This window comes from Heloderma suspectum, chromosome 1 (assembly GCF_057233095.1).
Source record: "Heloderma suspectum isolate Gila_16-S chromosome 1, 16-S_ref, whole genome shotgun sequence".
Classification (NCBI taxonomy): domain Eukaryota; kingdom Metazoa; phylum Chordata; class Lepidosauria; order Squamata; family Helodermatidae; genus Heloderma; species Heloderma suspectum.
In genome coordinates, this window is record NC_139458.1 from 79,396,787 (window position 1) to 79,417,006 (window position 20,220).

Sequence of the window (20,220 nt, forward strand, 5' to 3'; positions counted from 1 at the left end):
CTTTGAACTACAACTCCTGGGATTCCTGAACATTAGCCATGCTGGCTGGGGCTGATGGGAGCTGAAGTCCAAAAAATCCGGAGGGCACCAGGTGGGGGAAGGCTGATATACCAGGCCAAGAAGACTTCATCAGGCATACAGGATATAGCACACAGCAAGATATTCATTTTCATAGTCCTTTTAGCAATCATTCTTTTCTAGAATCCAGGGGAAAAATCCAAATTCCAGTTAGGCAATACCTTGATTTCACAGAATCATACAATAGCAGGGTTGGAAGGGGCCTATAAGACCATTGAGTCCAACCCCCTGCTCAATGCAGGAATGAACCTGAGCGTGTGGAGATGTCTGGCAGCTCAGATTCAGAATCAGAATGGGAACAGCAAGAACAGCGGGAGGAACTCTCCCTAGGGAGCCAAGATATGGCGAGTCTTCCCAAGATCTTGACACACAGATGGCCCAGGCTGAACTGCTCCTCCATTCCTCCACCATGAGAACTCAAGCTGTGGAGGATGATGCGGGTGAGGGGTGTGAATTGAGGGATGATAGGGTCCGTTGCAGAGTGAAGCGGGAAAAATTAGGGGTAGGGCTCAGACACTCCGCCAGGTTGGCTACTCGTGGAAGCCAATGTAGGGGGGAGCCATCCTAAGGGAGGGGCATCCCTGCGAAGCTAGTCTGGCCATGAAGTTCATGCACAGGCTGCTGGCAACTTCTCTAGCTTCCACTTTGTATCCTCTATTGATATTCGTAGATGTGTGGATTAGCTGGGCCCAATCCCTTCCTGTTCTATTGTTTCTGAGGTACAACTTCAGGGGCTATGAGCCCCCTTTCTTACCTCCTCTATCTCATTTGAGTCTGGGGAAGGAAGCACCCACCCTGAAAATAAATAAGACAACAACTGAGGTTCCTACATCTGTATCTGCGAGGAACCCTGCCCTGCAGCCTTCAGCACCTTCTGCCAGGCCCTAGCACAATGGAGCAGGAAGATGTGGAAGGGGGAAGGAGCAGGAGGAAAATGGTGAAAAGAGGGATTAAACAGTAAGCAAGGAAAAGAGCAAGTTGAGCATATTGGAGATGAAAGACCTGGAGGGTGAGTAGTGGATAGGAGCAGGGAAGGGAGGAGGGGTGAGCAGTGATAAGGAGGAGGGACCAAAGATCAGAAGAGAGAGGAGAAGGAGTGGGCAGGTGAAGGTGAAATGGGGGGGAGGAGGAGGGGGAGTAAGGATGAGCGATGGAAAAAATAGGAAAACATTTGAGCACATTATTTATGCCTCTTGCCACTTACAATATTTCACAACTTGCTTAAAGGCAATCAAAAAAGTTAATTCTACTGCTATAAGTGGCTACGTTCATAATACTTTTAGGAGGGTGGAAGTATTAATGAAGTGTTGAGCTATAGAAACACTCGGATTAGAGTAGCAATCTTCACTAAACTGAAAGGGAATTAATTTATCTCTGCTTCAGAGGAAAAAAGCAGGCAGAAGGGATGTGCACTTGATTTGGTTTGTTGGCTGAATGAGCATGCAGATAAAAGAAAACTTGTTTCCATGGGAATTATTCCAGCTAACGTTATCCTTGTGAAAAGTGCAGCAAAATGGCTTGTATATCAATTGTGGGGAAACACTTCACTGGGAGAGGGGGAGGGAAGGAGACTCTTACATCCTACCTTGTGTGATCAACTCTTCCCCAATAACTCTAGGGCTAGTATTTGGAAATGGAGAGTCTCTTTCCTTCCCTCTCTTTCTCTGCTTCTTCCATCTGTATCTCACCAAGAAGGAGGGAGGGAATTTGCCTTCTTCTCTCTGCCCTACATTTTAGGAGTTGTAAATGGGAAGGGAAGGTCAAAGGGAAGGAAATCTCCACTCTCCTATTGTTGCTCCCATACCTTCCCTGGCAGTGGAGATGTGGATATTCATGTCTGCTGAAAGGACAAAGTTTTGGAGACCAGCTTACTATGGTGATTAAATTCAATTACAGATCTTTTACTGATGCTCTTCACCTCAGTTTTCTAACACTATCAGATACTGATTTTCAGTGTTATAAGGTTATTGTTCAGATTCTAATAATGTGAGGGAGCTATTATTTGCTGTGGTGGGGGAATTTGATGCCTTACTAAATGGTAATATTCATATTCTCTTTAAGCCATCATGCACTGCTTATTTAGGAGGGGACACTGACACACATACAAAAGGCAATTTAGATACTTTCTGTGCAGTTTTCATTTTGTGAGTGAAACAAAGCCAAAAAAGAGAACTGGAATTTGATCAGTAAGTGATATAAAAATGTCAGCGATGGATAATCAGTAACAGCATCTACCAGAAATATCTGCTTGTAATCCAAGGCCAAGCAATTTGAAGCCTAGATGCAGCCACCAAGGCTCTTTTGAATTACAAAGTAGCCTTCTTTATGGTAACAGAAATACCACAGTATGTGAAGTCAAACATTTCTGAGACAGTTTTCATTGCTGAACAAATTGCTCAATCCTGCTCTAAACCAAAGCAAATGCTTCAACCTGGGAGCGACAGAGATCTTAAAATTAATACTTCAGTTAAAATAAATGATCTTAAACACTATATACTTGATAAGAACGTATAGAATAGCAATTTAGAACTTGTTTGCTCAGAAAGCAACACAGTATGTTAGTGCAAATAGAATAAACAGCTGTATCTCTTCCTTATACACAGAAAGGAGAAGGCAGTATGTCTGCAGATATTAGTGTAAAACCCTCTGGTAGGTGTGTCTTACCGGTTCTCCTGCACTGCCTGCTGCGTGATGGGAATAACAGATGAGACCAGGAATGGGATGTTCACCTTTTGCCATGATAACAGCAGAACTGGTGTAGGATGGATGCTTCTAATGTACAATACATAACAACTATGAATACAGTGACAGGAAAACATAAAACTAAACAAGCAAAATGACAGAGGGAACAAGGGTGAAAACAGGTGAAATACCTAAATGCAAGGTGTTTAAATGAGCACAACCAGTTTAGATCTCAGGTATTTTCTTCTTTTAATGTTTATTTGTTTGAATCCTGAAACTTTCCACGACAGCGCATGGTTACTATACTTGTAGTGTCTTGGAGTAGGGTGCACCTGAGAGTGTAGAGTCTTACCCAATGTCCCATACTTGGGTTCTCAGTCTGCTGCTGACATGGTCTTAAATGCGGAGGGAAGGAAATTAAAGAATACACAATTCCTCCTCCTCCTGCTTAGCCTTCCTCCCTGTCATGGAGTAATGGTGAAAGCTGTCTCTTCCTCGGCCTCTGGAATCCCTTCTACCATGTAAAGTACTGAAAGCAACACAGTCTCACAAGAGGCTCCCAGTTTCTTGTGGGATGGCCCAGAACTTTCAGTGGGCACAGTTGGCGCCCCAACATGGTAGCAACCAGACTGCAACTTGCCACACCACTTACTTAGGGTTCTTTAAAAGGAGTTGTGTATGCCACCCAGAAATAAACATAGAGATACTTTCCTTGCCTGGAGTGTACGGACAAGAATACTTCACATCACTGCAACTATAGTGGTGAGGGCATGATCCCACATAACAGCATTATGAAATATTAATACAAATTCAACTTCCACTAGTGACAAACTGCAGCACGTTTTCACACATCTGGCATATGCTTTTAAAGAGAGTGTTACACATGAAGAAAATAGTTACTGTATGGAGATGATCTGAAAACAGTGAACCCTGACCTTAATAATTTCAGTTACAAAAATAATGATATTTAGCGCTAAATTCATAAAATGAGAGTTACTGGATTTCAGGCTACCGAAAAGCTATGGCCCAGAAACCTAGGCTGCAATCCTATTCACACTTACCTGAGAGTAAGTCCCAATGAACTTAAGTAGGGTTTATTTTTGAGTAGACATGCATAGATTGCACTGCAAGATCCCTGCTCCAGACATTGGGTTCAACTCTAGCTTGCCAGGGTTCAGATCTCTCAAAACTTGGATTAAATTATGGATATCTATATCTATAAAGCTTATTTAAGTTCCACTGGTTTTTTTTTTAATGTGAAGATCGACATTTGGAAGCTTGGTCTGCACACTCTGGTCTCATCTGAATCCACAGATTCACAAGAGTAACAGCAATCATGACTGGTGCTGCTGTATTTGTACAGTCCCCTTCACTCAATCCAGCCCCCACGTTTCTTACTCAATAGGTGATCAACATGGGGTATGTGGGTGCCTCTGCAAAGGCCTCTATTTCACAGATATAATTAAATGATGATAAATGTCTGAAGTTACTATTGCACAGAACTACGACATTCCCGTATAATAGGAGATTTGAATTAAAGGCAATGGCTAGAAACCTAAGAAGCATCAGCATTCATGAAGCAGAATGCCTCTTCCCGTTTATTATAACCCTCTGAGCCCGCTGAAAAGCTGCCCCTGACGTTGAGGGAACTTCAGGAATGGTGTTCAATGGGGCACGGGTGCTGCAGCTGGAGAGAAGGTGACGGAAATGGGGGACCTCCCTGTGTTCAAGCAGAAGTGCCTTCCCCTTGTGCTAGGGCACTGCTAGATTTAAGTAACTATACCTGATGCAAAGAAAAAAGTGAAGAAAACTTATGTTATATATAGAAAACTTAAAATTATGTGATTAAACACCAAGACCTTTTATTGCAGTAACTACAGATAGACAAAAATCAAATGTATTCCTAAAAGGTAACTAGCTGTTCTGGGAAAGTACCTGAGATAGAAACTGATGTGCCCCTTTGCACAGGACCTCAACTCACCTTAGCTGCAATGGCTGCAGCAGTTATATGCGAGGAGGAACTATCCTCTGTTGAAGCAACTCCACTATCTTTTTTCTCTTCCTCCTCTTCCTCACACTGTACACCTTTGTCTTCTGTCTGCTTGTGTGGGCTGATGGTTGGAGGAGGAGAAAGAGGTGGTGGTGGTGAAGGCAGATCTTCAAGTTCATCATGTACCTCTTTTACTTTTACAATGGCATCCCGCAAAAGGTCAATGGCATGAGGTAGGGCTGGCAGTATAAACTGAAAGCATTCCTGTGCACAATGAGAAAAATGACAATGAAGACTTACCTAGAAAAGATCATAGCTATTGAGCAGTTCTAATATTATAGTTGAGTAGAGATCTGACTCCATATGTTGTTTTTTATGTATATGTTATGCACTTTTTGAATTCGCTAAAGCTCTTGACATCTTTATTTTTCTATTTAGCTTTACAATGTGTACACCACAGTTCTACTCTTTAGGCTTTCCTTTACATACTTTTCTCTTAGTGGGCTGCAACATGTAATAAACCTGTGGCTTGATAAATTCTAAAAACATAAATTTTAGACAAAACTACTGTTGCAAGAAGTTGTTTTTTCAAATTAGGTAGACAATACCGATTGTATGTTTTTATTTAAATCATATTAAAACAATATAGCACTTGTGTTATTAGATTCAGCTGTTTAAGTTTTCATTCTTTTCACTATCACCTTGTACTCTGGTTCATGATACAGACCCATTTACTTTTCAAGAGGCACCTTTTTAATTTTACATTTAACACACCTCCTCACAAATCAGCCTGTTACATACCTCTTAGCGATATCTCTTGTTTTTGTCTATACCATAGTCATGTGCAGTTAGCACACAGTTTCTTGTTTAATACATGGAGAAGAAAAGTTGAGAAAATAAGACTTGCCTACAGGCATGCAATCAGTTCCTGGGATCAGGAATCAATCAAAGTGGGACTTGGACTCAGTCCAAATCCAACTTTCTATACATTAGTCCACACAGTCCAATTCTTGTTTACACATTCCACTAAATTTGAAATGGGAATTATATTTTGGATATATCCTAAGATCATATTGGGAGTTTTCAGAATAAATAGCATTTCTCTGACTTAAATTGCCTTTGGGAATGACCATCTAGGTCTTTTTGAATTTCTTCCTACTTACTGTTTTGTTTTTCCCCCTATCTATTAGGGAATATATGAAGCTGGCTTATACTAAATCAGCCACTGGTTTTTCTAGTCCAATACTGCTTTATTACCTAAGATTCTTTAAAAAAAAAAAAAGGTGGGGGGCAGAACTGAGGATGCAGGATATTGAACTTGGGACCTGTGCAATATGACACAAAAATGAGCAAGAAAAAAACAGATAATGTAGCAGGAGTAAACAGTAGCTGAAGATAGTAGGAAAAACCATTTCAGTCTATTTCCCACTGAAAGCCTGGAACAAAGCCTCTGATGGCAACTTTAGCAAATGGGCAGTCCTTACAATATCCTCATTACGTATTGGTAGATCATATAAGATTGAAGTTAGTGTAGCCCAGATAAAAGTAATGAATGGAAGATCTTTGATTGGTGAGACCCTGGCTTACTAATTCTCAAGTTCTAGTATTATGCTTACTTTCTATAGCATCCCACTTGCAGCCTGTATACCAAATTCAATAAGGCAGAAGAGAGAAATTTTTTAAAAAACTTAAAAGGTTGGCTGTAGTAACATACTGGTATCCAGTTACTAGAATTTTCAGCTGTCCAGCTTTAAGTGCTACTTAAGAGTATGTTCTTAATTGGTGCCATTTTTTGGGGTCAGCATACTGTTCCTATCTGGTATTATTTCTTGCTGCTTCACATAGTTCTTTTCTTTTTAAATCTACTTCACTGTACTGTGCCTGACTGTTCTTATACTGATATTCTTCATAGAACATAACTGGCGTACTGTACTGCCCCATCCATCTGCATTCAATACTTACTCGAAATAAACACCCTTTCTTCTAAGTCCCTAAAGGAGATCTGCTTCAAAACTCTAGATTGGACTTCCCTTACCTGCTGCCCTCCAGATGTTTTGGACTACAACTCCCAGCATTCCTGACCATTGGTCATGCTGGTTAGGAGTTGAAATCCAAAACATTTAGAGGGCACCAGGTTGGGTAAGGTTGCTCTAGACTTTCTCTCCCTCATTCCAAGTCTCCAGAATTCATACTGGATAATTTCTTACTGCTCGCTCTTTTTCTTCATTTAAAGAAAAAATGAGTTGGAGAAAACTGGTTAGGTGGGAGTAATTTAGAATAATGATGGATTCATCTTTAATTCCCTCTCCTGGTTACAATGAGGCTCTCAGGTATATGTACTCCAATCCCACCTACCTATTAAAAATATAAGAATAAAAGAAGAGTCTTCCTGAATCAGACAAAAACACCATTTAGTTCAGCATCCTGACTAATTGCCATTGATAGATTTTTCTTCCATGAATTTGACTAATCCCCTCTTAAAGCCAGCTAAGCTAGTGGTCATTCCCTCATCTTGTGGCAGTGAATTATATAAATTAATTAGGTGTTGTGTGAAGTACTTTCTTCAGTCTGTCTTGAATCTGTTGCCAATTAATTTCATATGATGTCTCTACAAGAGAAAAAGAAGCATATAGAATAGCGAGGCAGAGGAACCAGGGATGACCAACTTCTGGATTGTCAGAGCCATTATCCATACAACAGCCCCAAAGCCCCAAAATAGGATTGTGAAGTGGGCTCCAAATGCAAAAATTTTTCTTTTAAAGCAGTGATCATATTAAATATATCAAAGAGAACTCTGAATCAGAATTTGCTCTTGGCTTATTACTGGCAGGTAGCTAGACCTGGAGAAAAGAGAACATTACGAGAAAAAATTCTTGCTCAATAAAGTTCATGCCCCAAATAGGTCTAAACCAGAGAACAAGTTGGGAAATTTCTGTAGAACTGTAGATGTAAAAACAAGATGTCAGCAAATAGGAATACATATAGAGAGGTGGGATTAAAAGAGTACACTAGCCAATCAGAGTACAGTAAACAGTCATATCATATATCATGTTGGAGTGTAAAATTATAAAAGAAAAATACTGGGTGAGGTCATGCCCAGCAGGGGGTAATCTCTGCTAGCAGAAATCTATGTTGGTAATGTATGCATTGTGCTTAGTTTTGTTTTCTCATTAAACTTTGTCAACAAGTACCATGGTATTATTTTCTTTCACTAATTGTCTTAAATAAATTTGCTTTTTGTTAATAAATGTTTTAAACTATAATCTATAGGCACCTGTGGGCATATAAATAAAGTAACTGTGATGTTTATGAATGACTCAGCCCTTCTCAGCATCAGGAAAACCACATCTCTCTGAACCCAAGATGCAGACAGGAAATAAGAGCCTGTCACTAGTAAGCGGGGGGGGGGGGGGTCTGCTTAATTAGATTTATTATCCTTAAATTTAAGTCTTATAGCTGCACATACCTGTATCTGATAATCTGAGTGGCTCTCTGTGCAGTCACACAAATGGGAAATCAGCATATGCAGGCCAGCTGAGATATCTTCCAGAGTTTCTTCAAGAGCATGAGGCTTGCTTCCCACTCCCCTTAACCAATGGTTTCCCTCACCTTCACTCATGCTGAGGGGAGGGGGAACACACCATCCCCCAGTTTCTTCCTGAAAATGCTGGGAAGGCCAAAATAATAACAGGTTTTCAAGACAGGTTTCTTACCTGTAACTGATGTTCTTCAAGTGATCTTCTCTGCAGTCACACACATGGGAGCTGTGCCTCTACAGAGCATTATCTTAGAAACTTCTACAGCTTAGAAAAATGGGGTGGGCATTCTAGCCTCACCCCTCAAGAGGGAGGTCCCCATGTTGTATGCATGTCATGAAGGGCATAAAACACCTTCTGACTCAGTTCCTTCTTAACCGCCACAACCCAGACAACCAAACTACAAGCCTGCAGTGGGGAAAGGAATATGGACCGTGGGATTACACAGAAGATCACCTGAAAAAGTCAGTTAAGCAACCCATTTTTCTTCTCTGTGATTTCTGTGCAGGTGTGCATATCTGAAACTAGCAAACTAACTTATAAGTGCTCTGAACTGGCAATAGGAGACTGAGTTTAGTACCAACAAGACTTGCTTGACTTGCTTAAGGATGTCATCAATCTGGGGCTAAAATGATATTGGCCTTTGAAAGGAAGTTTGTATTCCATACCTTGGTGTCTGGGGGAGAGTAGTGAATCATAACCAGGCATAACACCATAAGGTGACAGAGCCGGAAATTACTTTCAGTTCAATCAGCTAAAAGGTGCTTGGCCTTTAACAGGAATACCTGAATAAGCAGCCTCTGGTCATGGGGCAAGCAATTCAGAAAAGGCAAGACCTTCTCCCACAGATGTGAGGCAGGTGTCAACCAGAGAGAAGGCTTTGTTCAGTTATGGCACCCCACTTATAGAATGCTGTCCCCAAGGAGTCTCACCTGGAGCCAACATTGTTGTCCTTTAGGCACCAGGAAAAAAAACTTTTATTCCCCCAAGCATTTTAAGTGAAAAACCTTTTGGATTTTCAATCTACTGTTTTTATTTGGTGTTTTGGTTTGTTTAGTGAGCTGTATGTTTATTTTGTGTTTGTTCTTTTATATTGTTTTAAATGAGCCTGGAATGAATTTCCATGAAGTGTAGCATATAAATATTTTAAATAAATAAATAAATACATACATACATACATACATACATACAAGAGCTTTCATAGGAGGCGCTCTGGGTTGAGTCAAGCCAACAACTGGTATTGTGGATGGAAAAACAGGGACAGCTGGAATGCTCAATGTGTGTGTGGGCACTACAACGGGTGCACTTGGTACTGGGGTTGGTGCTTAGAAGAAAGTAGTAGTCTAGAAAGCAGTGCTGCAAAGAAATGATACAATGACTGCTGAAGACAGAAGAGTAAGCACAGCAGAGATGGGAGCTATGGGCAGAATTGAAGCAGTGATGGGCAAAGTAGCGAGAAACGATAGGATGAGGAATGGCCCTGACTCTGATGTAGCCGTGAGCAGAAGGGAACATCAATACTGTGGTTGTGGGGCAAGAAAGTGGCTGATGAACTACAGAGATGGAAAATGCTCAGATCCCTATCCTTATAAGGGTGATAAAGGAAGATCTGATAAGACAAACTATGGCTTCTATGTGGAGAGTACCAACTGGAGCTCTTGTCATAGTTACAAACCTAGACCTGGGTTATCCATCTTAGTAGTTTGTATTTTGATCTTTTGTTTATTTGGACCATTTTTTCCATTGCATTAACTGTACTTCTCCACATGTACCTTTAGTAACATTTATTTCTTTTTAAAAAGAAATCCTGCCAGTGAAGATATTGGTGGCAAGGAGGAGGGTGATGTCAACAATCACCCTAGGAAAAAACTCTCTCAATCCTTACAGCAGCTTTCCCCAACCTGGTGCCCTCCAGATGTGTTGGACCTCAACTCCCATCAGCCCCAGCCAGTGTGGCCAGTGGTCAGGAATGCTGTGAATTGTAGTCCAAAACATCTGGAGGGCACCAGATTGGGGAAGGCTGCCCTATAGCATGAGGATTGGTCACAATCTCAGCATGGGCTTTCCCTGTGAGGGTTATTATAAATTCTTCAGGGATATTTTGAGGACTATAGGAGCTGCTTCTATGGTCTCATGGAGGTTCGTTATGCAGAAGAACACAAGCATCAAAGAGAGAGTGATCAGGAGGGGAGGAAGCCAATGTAGCCTCAATCTCACCTTCAGAATATGAAGAGATGATATGGACATCTGAAAAAGCACTATGTCCTGGAGAAGGCAAGCATAGGACATAATAAAGACACTGGACAATCCAGGACTGGTTTGGGAAAAGACTCAACCATCAAAGCAGTCTGTCCCAGAGATAGAACTGATGTATCAGGTATGGTAGGTTAAACCATCAGTGGTATAACTGGTGGAGACAATTGAATCTCCAATGCCAACTGGACAAGAGACATCTGGATCAATAATAAAATAGGCACTGATGAGGGTTGTTCCAAAGGTAACTGGGAAAGTGCCATTTGGACTTGTTGTTGTTGTTCAGTCATTAAGTCGTGTCCGACTCTTCATGACCCCATGGACCATAGCATGCCAAGCCTTCCTGTCCTGCGCTCTCTCCCGGAGCGTGCTTAAGTTCATATTCATTGCATTGGTGATGCTATCTAGCCATCTCATCCTCTGCTGTCCCCTTCTCCTTTTGCCTTCAATCTTTCCCAGCATCAGGGTCTTTTCCAGGGAGTTTTCTCTTCGCAGTAGGTGGCCAAAATATTTGAGCTTCAGCTTCAGTCTCTGTCCTTCCAATGAGCACTCAGGGTTGATTTCCTTTAGGATGGACTGCTTTGACCTCCTTGCAGTCCAGGGGACTCGTAAGAGTCTTCTCCAGCACCACAGTTCGGAAGCATCAATTCTTCAGCGCTCAGCCTTCCTTATAGTCCAGCTCTCACAGCCATACGTTACTACTGGGAAAACCATAGCTTTGATTATACGGACTTTTGTCGGCAAGGTGATGTCTCTGCTTCTTACTATGCTGTCTAGGTTTGCCTTAGCTTTCCTCCCAAGGAGCAAGCGTCTTTTAATTTCATGGCTACAGTCACTGTCTGCGGTGATCTTGGAACCCAAGAAAATAAAATCTGTCACTGCTTCCATTTCTTCCCCTTCTAGGAAGTGATGGGGCCAGATGCCATGATCTTCGTTTTTTTAATGTTGAGTTTCAAACCAGCTCTTTCACCCTCAACAAGAGGCTCTTTAGATCCTCTTCACTTTCTGCCATTAGGGTGGTATCGTCTCCGTATCTGAGGTTGTTGATAATTCTCCCGGCAATCTTAATTCCGACCTGTGATTCATCCAACCCGGCGTTTCTCATGATGTACTCTGCATATAAGTTAAATAAGCAGGGCGACAATATGCAGCCTTGTCGTATTCCTTTCCCAATTTTGAACTAATCGGTTGTTCCATGTCTGGTTCTTACTGTTGCTTCTTGACCCTTGTACAGGTTTCTCAGGAGACAGCTAAGGTGGTCTGGTACTCCCATCTCTTTAACAATTTGCCACAGTTTGTTGTGATCCACACAATCAAAGGCTTTAGCGTAGTCAATGAAGCAGAAATAGACATTTTTCTGGAATTCTCTTGCTTTCTCCATGATCCAGCGAATGTTGGCGATTTGATCTCTAGTTCCTCTGCCTCTTCGAAATCCCGCTTGTACTTCCGGTAGTTCTCGGTTCACATACTGCTGAAGCCTAGCTTGTAGGATTTTGAGCATCACCTTGGTGGCATGTGAAATGAGCGCAACTGTACGGTAGTCTGAACACTCTTTGGCATTGTCCTTCTTTGGAATTGGAATGTAAACTGACCTTTTCCAGTCTTGTGGCCACTGCTGAGTGTTCCAAATTTGTTGGCATATTGAGTGCAGTATTTTAACAGCATCATCTTTTAGGATTTTAAATAGCTTAGCTGGAATACTGTCATCTCCGCCAGCTTTGTTGTTAGTAATGCTTCCTAAGGCCCACTTGACTTCACTCTAGGATGTCCGGCTCAAGTTCAGTGAGCGCACTATCATGGCTATCAGGGACATTAAGATCTTTCCTGTATAGTTCTTCTGTGTATTCTTTCTACCTCTTCTTAATCTCATCTGCTTCTGTTAGGTCCCTGCCTTCTTTGTCTTTTATCATGCCTGTCTTTGCACAAAATGTTCCCTTGAGATCTCCGATTTTCTTGAAAAGATCTCTAGTCTTTCCCATTCTATTGTCTTCCTCAATTTCTTTGCGTTGTTCATTTAAGAAGGCCTTCTTGTCTCTCCTTGCTATTCTCTGGAACTCTGCATTCATTTGGATATATCTTCCCCTTTCTCCCTTGCTTTTCACTTCTCTTCTTTCCTCAGCTACTTGTAAAGCTTCCTCAGACAGCCACTTTGCTTTCTTGCATTTCTTTTTCTTGGGGATGGATTGAGTTGCTGCCTCCTGAACAATGTTACGGACCTCCGTCCATAGTTCCTCAGGCACTGTGTCTATCAGGTCTAATCCCTTAAATCTATTCGTCACCTCTGCTGTATATTCATAAGGGATATGATTTAGGTCATACCTGAATGGTTTAGTGGTTTTCCCTACGTTCTTCAATTTAAGCTGAAATTTTGCAAGAAGAAGCTCATGATCTGAGCCACAGTCAGCTCCACGTCTTGTTTTGACTGACTGTATAGAGCTTCTCCATCTTTGGCTGCAAAGTACATAATCAATTTATGTCATTTGTTATGTTATAGCCATTTGGACACATGGGAGTAAAATATCGCTTCTGAGAACAGGCTGATTTTGTAAATTTAAGGCACTGAACACAGCAGTCAATTCTGTGACCCACTCTAAACATAAAATGCAACAGTTGTGCTGTCCAAGGTGAGAACCCCCCCCTGCAAAAAGAGCACTTTTCGAATGAGTTTATTTTATTCTTATTTACTACTAACATTTATATACTGCTGTTTTCTAAAAAGTCATCAAGCCGGTACACAGCAAATTGTGTATCATAACACAATAAAAATCACAGTAAGAATCATAACACAATAAAAAATAACAAAAGTAAAAACAGTAAAACATCATAACATTAAAACAACTCTGTAATTTATAAGGCTAAATTAAAGAGAAGTGTCTTCACACCCTTTCTAAAAGCTAAGAGGGTGGGGGTGAAATGTAGTTCTTGAAGGAGTACATTACACAGTTCGGGTGTTACACAGGAGAAAGCCTTTTCACACACACCCAAACAGGCCTCTGCAGGTAATGGTGCCCTCAAAAAGGATCTTCTACAGATCTTAATACCCGAGGAGGATCATAAAAAGACAGGTGGCCTCTTAAACAGCCAGCCCCTAAGCTAGTTAGGGCTTTAAATGTTAAAAACTTGAATTGAGCCCAGAAAGCAATTGGCAAACAGTGTAGGTCTTTCAAGACAGGTGTAATATGGTCCCGATACTCCTAGAAGCACCAGCTGAGGGTGGGCCTGGCTTTGCTCCTCCTCCACCTTCCTCACATGGGGATGGTAGATGAGGAGTGAAGTGCTCACAGCCAGCACTTCCAGGAGTGCAGTGTAGAGCACACTGCAATAGTCTAAACGTGATGTAACCAAAGCATGGATAACCAGCTTGGGCAGAAGCTCTCCACTGCCTGAGGCTGGAGAACACACATGCCACCATCACCTCAACCCACCCCCTTACTATAGCCACCAATCCCACCCCCTGCTGCCACTGCACTGCATTGCGTCACACCCCCACCCCCACCTCACCGCTGCCGCGTCACTCGCCACCACCTGCCTCTAACTTGCACTGAGTCAGGACTCAGCTGGCTCCTGGAAGTGCGAGCTGAGAGTGCTTCACTCTTGATCTATCTTTCCTGCACAGAGAAGGTGGAGAAGGAGCAAAGCTTGGCATGCTCTCAGCTGGCATTTCCCAAAGCCAGTTGAGTCTCAGGATTGGGACACAGCCAGTTCCTGGAAGTGACAGCTGAGAGCGCTTCATTCCTCATCTGCTATCCTCATGTGGAAAAGACAAAGGAAGAGCAAAGCCAGGCACAGTCTCAGCTGCTGCTTCCAGGAGCCAGCTGAGTCCTGCAGGTCTAAACCTCTTGCTGAAATATTTCCCATCAAGTTATTTATGAGGAGATGATTCCCTCAGTTGAAGGAGACACGTTTTGTTTTTTGATCTTTCAAAAAGAGGTGTGCTCTTCCAAGGCCTCGGTTGAAGAGATGGATATTGTGATATAAACTGACACACCTTGATATCAGGTGGTGGTGGTGGGCTCTCCCACACTGGAGGCATTCGAGGCTGGACAGCCATCTGTCAGGGATGCTCTGACTTGGATTCCTGCATTGATCAGGGGGTTGGACTCAATGGCCTTGTAGGCCCCTTCCAAGCCTACTATTCTATGATTCTATTCTATGATTCTAGGTCCAATACTAACGATAGGACCTTGCTTTAACCTCTAGTCTCAGACAACAGAGTTGCAAACCATGCATGTCTTGGCCATGCAAGATCAGCATATGGTGCAACCTGTTTTGCTTAAGTTTGTGAAGGGTGCAAGTAATTAATGGTACTGCCAAGAATACATAAAACAGAGTTTTCATGAAATTTCACGTATGTTTCTCAACTAATTGAGGTCTTCAGCTGCACATAGCAAAATAGAAGATGTATGGTATTAAATCTTATGGAAAAGGTATTGCCCCTTACAGAAAAGGGATCTTTCTGGTATTTCTCACTCTTGGAATACTGAAGCCAGATAAATCTTTAGTCTACACATGACTTACTGAATCAGACATGTATGCTTAGTATGCTTAGTGACTCTGCCAACATATTAGCATTAATATATTGCCTTCCACGACAATGAACAATAAGCAAGCAAAATGTGATTTTGAAGGCTCTGCTCCTAAATATTCTTCTATAAAGTTCCATCTTGTTTGTTCATGTAATGTTTTATCAGCATGTATCTATAGCTATTTGAACCACTTTCCCTTTTCGGACAGGGGCCAGAGAAATAAGCCTTTTCTTGACTTGATGTTTAGATCTCTCTTCTGTCTGGTCCATTAGGCACTGACTAATGCTCCCAATACAATGTAAAACCCATGCTTCTGTTGTTCAAGTAATCTCTGGTACTGGTAGACCAAAAAGTACTCCTGTCAGAATGTTGTTTGGACTTCTTACCACAACACAATTCAAGTCCAATACACATCTCTTTCCTCCAAACATTTTTTGTCTCTCAGATAATAACTTGAATAAAAGCCTCCTCTGATCACATGAGAAGGCACTAATTCTATCTATCTATCTATCTATCTATCTATCTATCTATCAGAAGTGATTCCACTTCTTGACATAGGTGGGTGGGAGATTCCAAGGTTTCCAAGACTTATAGGTGGGGATGTCCTTGAATTTCATTACATAGCCTGCAGAAACTATTGAAAGTACCCAGATCCCGTTTATTTTGTAGTCATCTTTGACAACTGATTCCTGAAAGAGCACAATCTGTCTTTGAAAGAAGTGTATACTTGAGGCAACTCTCTTAAATAGGCAAATATTTTGCTTATAAGCAGATGGAGCAACACAAGATAGAGTAGACCTCTAGGCTTCTAGAATTAATTTCAGTTCCATGCTGTCAGGAATGCCTTGGCGGAAGGGATGTCAGAGAATTCCGCCACAGATCTCGGTGAGGCCGAATGCCAGTGCATTCGGCCCCCCGAAATCTGTGGCGGAACGGCCTGCCCCCCCGCCGATCCCCCCGGGATGAGACTTACCTGGGGCGGATGTTCTGGGTGGTGAGGGCTCCGGCGGTGGCTTCAGCAGCGGCTGGTCTTCCGACTGGTTGCCGCCGCTGCCATTTGCAGTCTGGAGGTGTTTTTTTTTTTTTTTTACAGGGACGTGATAGGCTACATAAAGATTTACGTAGCCTATCATGGCTGGGTTAAAAAAAAAACACACGTACGCAAATGGCGGCTGCTATGGCCGCCGCCATTTGCGTTCCTTATTTTTGGCCGTCTTAGTCTATGTAAATATTTATGTAGACTATTACGGTGAAAATAAAGGGGAATGCAAATAGCGTAGCAGGCGCTATTTGCGTCCCTTTTTGATTCGCCGTTTTAGCCTACGTAAATATTTCTGCGGAAAGGTAAGTGACTTTCGTACATCCCAACTTGGCGGCCTCCCCCAGTAGATCCCAATAGCCAACTCAAGACACAGACGAAAAGAAATTCTTTTCAAAGCTTTAATCCCATTACAGCTTAATGACTCTTTCAGATGCTAATCACCAGCGGCTAGAGCAAGGGACAGGAGCATGGCCTAAGCTTCAGGCAAGCAGCTGATCCCCGTTTGAAAGGGAGTCACTTGAAGACCCAGAACTTATGGGCTAGGGAGAGATCCTCCCTCTTTCCCTTGGGTCCATGGGAGGCGGCCGTTGCTTGTGCGCCAAACGTGCGCTATGTCTCCTCTCTGCGCCCTCCATCGCTCGTCGCTCTTTGCATCTGCGTCGAGCATCTAAGAAGCCCCCCTCCCATACTCCCTCACTACCCGGGTCACTAAGTATCTCTGGAATGCCGGGAGGAGGAATCTCTACCAAGTGCTGAGCCTTTGAGGGATGAGCTGGCTCCACTCCCACGGACTGCTGTTTCTCCTCAGAATCAGAACTGCTCTGGGGCTCTCTGGGCTCAGTTCCCACCCGGACACATACTATCTATGCTGTGCCTTTCTATTTTGGCCAGCATATGAAAAAAGGGATCAAAGGAAAGGTTGAGATCTAGGAGTGACTTCCAGAGAATATTACACTTTATGTATTTTCTGTAGGGGATCACTCGTCTGAGAACTGAATTTTTATTTAATTTTTATTTAATAAATGTATCTCTCATCTCTCCAAAAACTGTTTGAAGTGCCATTGTAAATAAAAACAAAAACTAAACAAATCAATACACAGAACAAAACCACAAGACCAAAAACAGCACAGCACCAAATAAAAAAATCCGTATAAAATTCCAAGTCCAAAAGCATCCATAATAGACAATTCAATGAGTCGAAATGCCAGGGCAAATAAAGCTATTTAAATCTGGGCCCCAAAAGTAATGAGAGTGGAAAGCTACGAAGGGCATTCTACAGTTGGGGTGCCACCACAGAAAAGACCCATTCGCTGGTCAAAAGTCGTTCTTGTGATACACTGGTCCTGAACTCTATTCTATACGCTTTGTCCTATTCCATTTAGCAGAAGATGTTCTGCTTTCCTTTTACTATCAGACAATTTTATAGCCCTCGCTTGAGAGGCCTCAGCCAATAACTGCTTATCCCTAGAGATAAGGGAAAGATGAAGTGACACTATTATCTGTCCATAATTGCTTGATATTTCCCTAATTTGGATGACAGAACTGAGGAAGAATATATGTATGTATGTATGTATGTATAAAGTGTGTGTCATGCAAAGTATACAAATAGCCAATATATCAAGAACCATAAAAGAGGAATTAAGAACATTAAAATTCTGATTGAACATGATGATAAACCTGTTAAAATAGAATATTAAATCTCAGACAAAATGCAACCAGGAGGAATAATGATCTGTTGTAGACAAACATTATATATACGATTACCAAAGATCATACGTCACTCATTTTTAACCTTTTGAACAGGATGCAATTTAAACAACTAGTTAAATCTATTTCCTTGTAAAGTCATTCTTTTTTAATGAGTGCTTTCTTGTACCTTCTAATACCTTACAAAGACCAGTCTTGCTGCCACAATTAATGTAATATTATTTCAAAATATTTATCAGAGATGACATCTTCAAAAGAATTAAGCAGAAAAAATTTTGGACTAAGTAGCAACCGAACATTAAGCATCTCAGAAATTGTGCCAGCTATCACGTCCCAATTTTTTTTTCCTCTCGACCATGTAACCACCACATATGCAAGAAATCTGCCTTTTCTTTCTGGCAGACCTAACACCACTGAACCTTATTTATATGAGATTTTTCAGTGGAGTAAGAGGATGCTGGGTGGCCATCTTAACAACGTTTTTTTTTTGTATATGAAGACTAAATCAGAATAGGGATCCTTTAGAAAACGAAGTCCCACAATTCTGTGGTGAGTTCATAATTCCAGTCTCTCTGCCATTTTATCATATTTTTATTTATTTGTTTCTTTGTTACATTTATATCCCACCTTTTCCTCTAAGGAGCCCAAGGTGGTATATATGATTCCCTTCCTCTCCATTTAATCCTCGCAACAAACCCAACAGTCGGTGACTGGCCCAAAGTCACCCAGTGAGCTTCATGGCTTGAGTGAGGACTTGAATCTGGGTCTCCTGAGTCCCATTCTAACACATTCCAGCACTTTAACCACTACACCACACTGGATCTCTCAACTAAAATCACTATTTCTAGATGGGTCAACTCACTTTTATCCCACCACATTGCACCACACTGGCTTCCTATATATGTTTTGATATCTTGACATTCTATGTCCAACTAATATAATATAGTGTGTGTGTGTGTGTGTGTGTGTGTGTGAGAATGTATAGTTTTGAGAAGATCTTATTTTCTTTATTCCCAATGAATATTACAAATTATGTAAGAGATCTAAGGCAGAGGGGTCTTTCACCCTCATTTTTGAGCTGGATTTTGCTTCAGAGTAAGGCATTGCCATACCAGGAATTACACTTGATTCTGTCTCCTCTTGCTTATGGTGGCCTGTCTTATTTCAACCTGAATTATTATTACCTTGATCTCACCTTCAGTGCTTTTAGGTGATGAATAAAGTCTCCAGTATGAACCATCTTCATGTCTTGGAGGTGGAAAAAATAATCCAGTGACTGGGGCCAGGTGTATCACTATGGCAACTATATAAAGAATAACCATCCCATATGGCAACTATATAAAAAATAAGCACCTTCCATATTATGACCATCCTAACCACAGTATCGTTCATAATAGCGAACATAATATTGGTCCAGAAAGTTATCTCTTCCAAATCTCTATCTACCATTTTCTGGTGGCAAGGAGATTCTAAGTGACCCACCCACACTTGACATAGGCTTTTCTTGACTCAATGTCTCTGGAAGGTGTATTGACTATTTATGCTGTACTATGGGCTCCTTTGAAAGCAAAGCCTCTTCATCCTTTATTTATTCTTTGGACTTCTTGGACACCTTCTGAAATAGTTCCAAAGGAGATTTCCTTCTGTACTTAGACTTGGCGTTCTTATGTATCAATCCACTTAAAGCAGAGGAGGAATCTTTCGCATGGCCTTAATCAGAGCTGAGTGATCTTTTGGAAGTGATCTTTCCTTGTGGGATCCAAGTTCATCTATCCTTTTGTTTTGGACTCACAAGTTATCTGGGTTGGGATGAAATGGGCATCACAAGGTGAGGAAGCACTCCCAGTAGCCTGGCTGAGAACATACATATAATCCATCAATGTTTTCTCCCACAAGGCTACCTTTAAGTGAAATGCTCTGTCACTTCAAGGTTAAGGAGTAAACTGCTGACAAATCTGGCATGCCAAAGTTGTATTCTGCCTAGAAAAGTAATTAAAAAATCTCTATTTCACAGACTGGATAATGTCACTTTCTGGGTGAATTCCTTGAATGGTACTTTTGTGTCATTTACTGAGGTAAAAAAAAAGAGTCCAAAATATAACAGTCCCAATGGGCATAGTAAAACTGAAATGGTAAACTCATCTCATTAACTATATCTAATGACAGCTAATTAGAATGTAAACAGAAGTAAGAGTCAGAATATAATTGTTGAAGAAAGAAGTCTGGAGATGTTCTAGAGATACTAATTCTGTGACAGCAAAGACAGGGGGAATGATGCGCTCCACCTTCTCTCAGATTGAATCAAGGTGAATACAGTAGTTGGTCAAGGGGGTCACACCTCATGCTACCGGAAGAGCTCTGGAAGGCTGTGAAGCTGGCCTGCACATGTGCAGTTTCTACTTTGCT

General features: G+C 41.6%; 1 protein-coding gene across 22 annotated transcripts in view; it reads right to left on the reverse strand.

Annotated features, from left to right (window-relative positions):
• GPHN (gephyrin) overlaps window positions 1-20,220 on the reverse strand; it is a 483,693-nt gene that overhangs the window by 167,737 nt on the left and 295,736 nt on the right. For 12 of the 22 annotated variants that reach the window (XM_084848902.1, XM_084849007.1, XM_084848989.1 and 9 more), the window contains 3 exons: window positions 8,217-8,417; window positions 4,742-5,014; window positions 2,743-2,850 (listed from right to left, as the gene is read on the reverse strand). In XM_084848902.1, the coding sequence (XP_084705028.1) occupies window positions 2,743-2,850; window positions 4,742-5,014; window positions 8,217-8,417 (582 nt within the window). The remainder of the gene's footprint in view (window positions 1-2,742; window positions 2,851-4,741; window positions 5,015-8,216; window positions 8,418-20,220) is intronic. The other 10 variants (XM_084848962.1, XM_084848936.1, XM_084849053.1 and 7 more) reach the window with 1 other exon arrangement.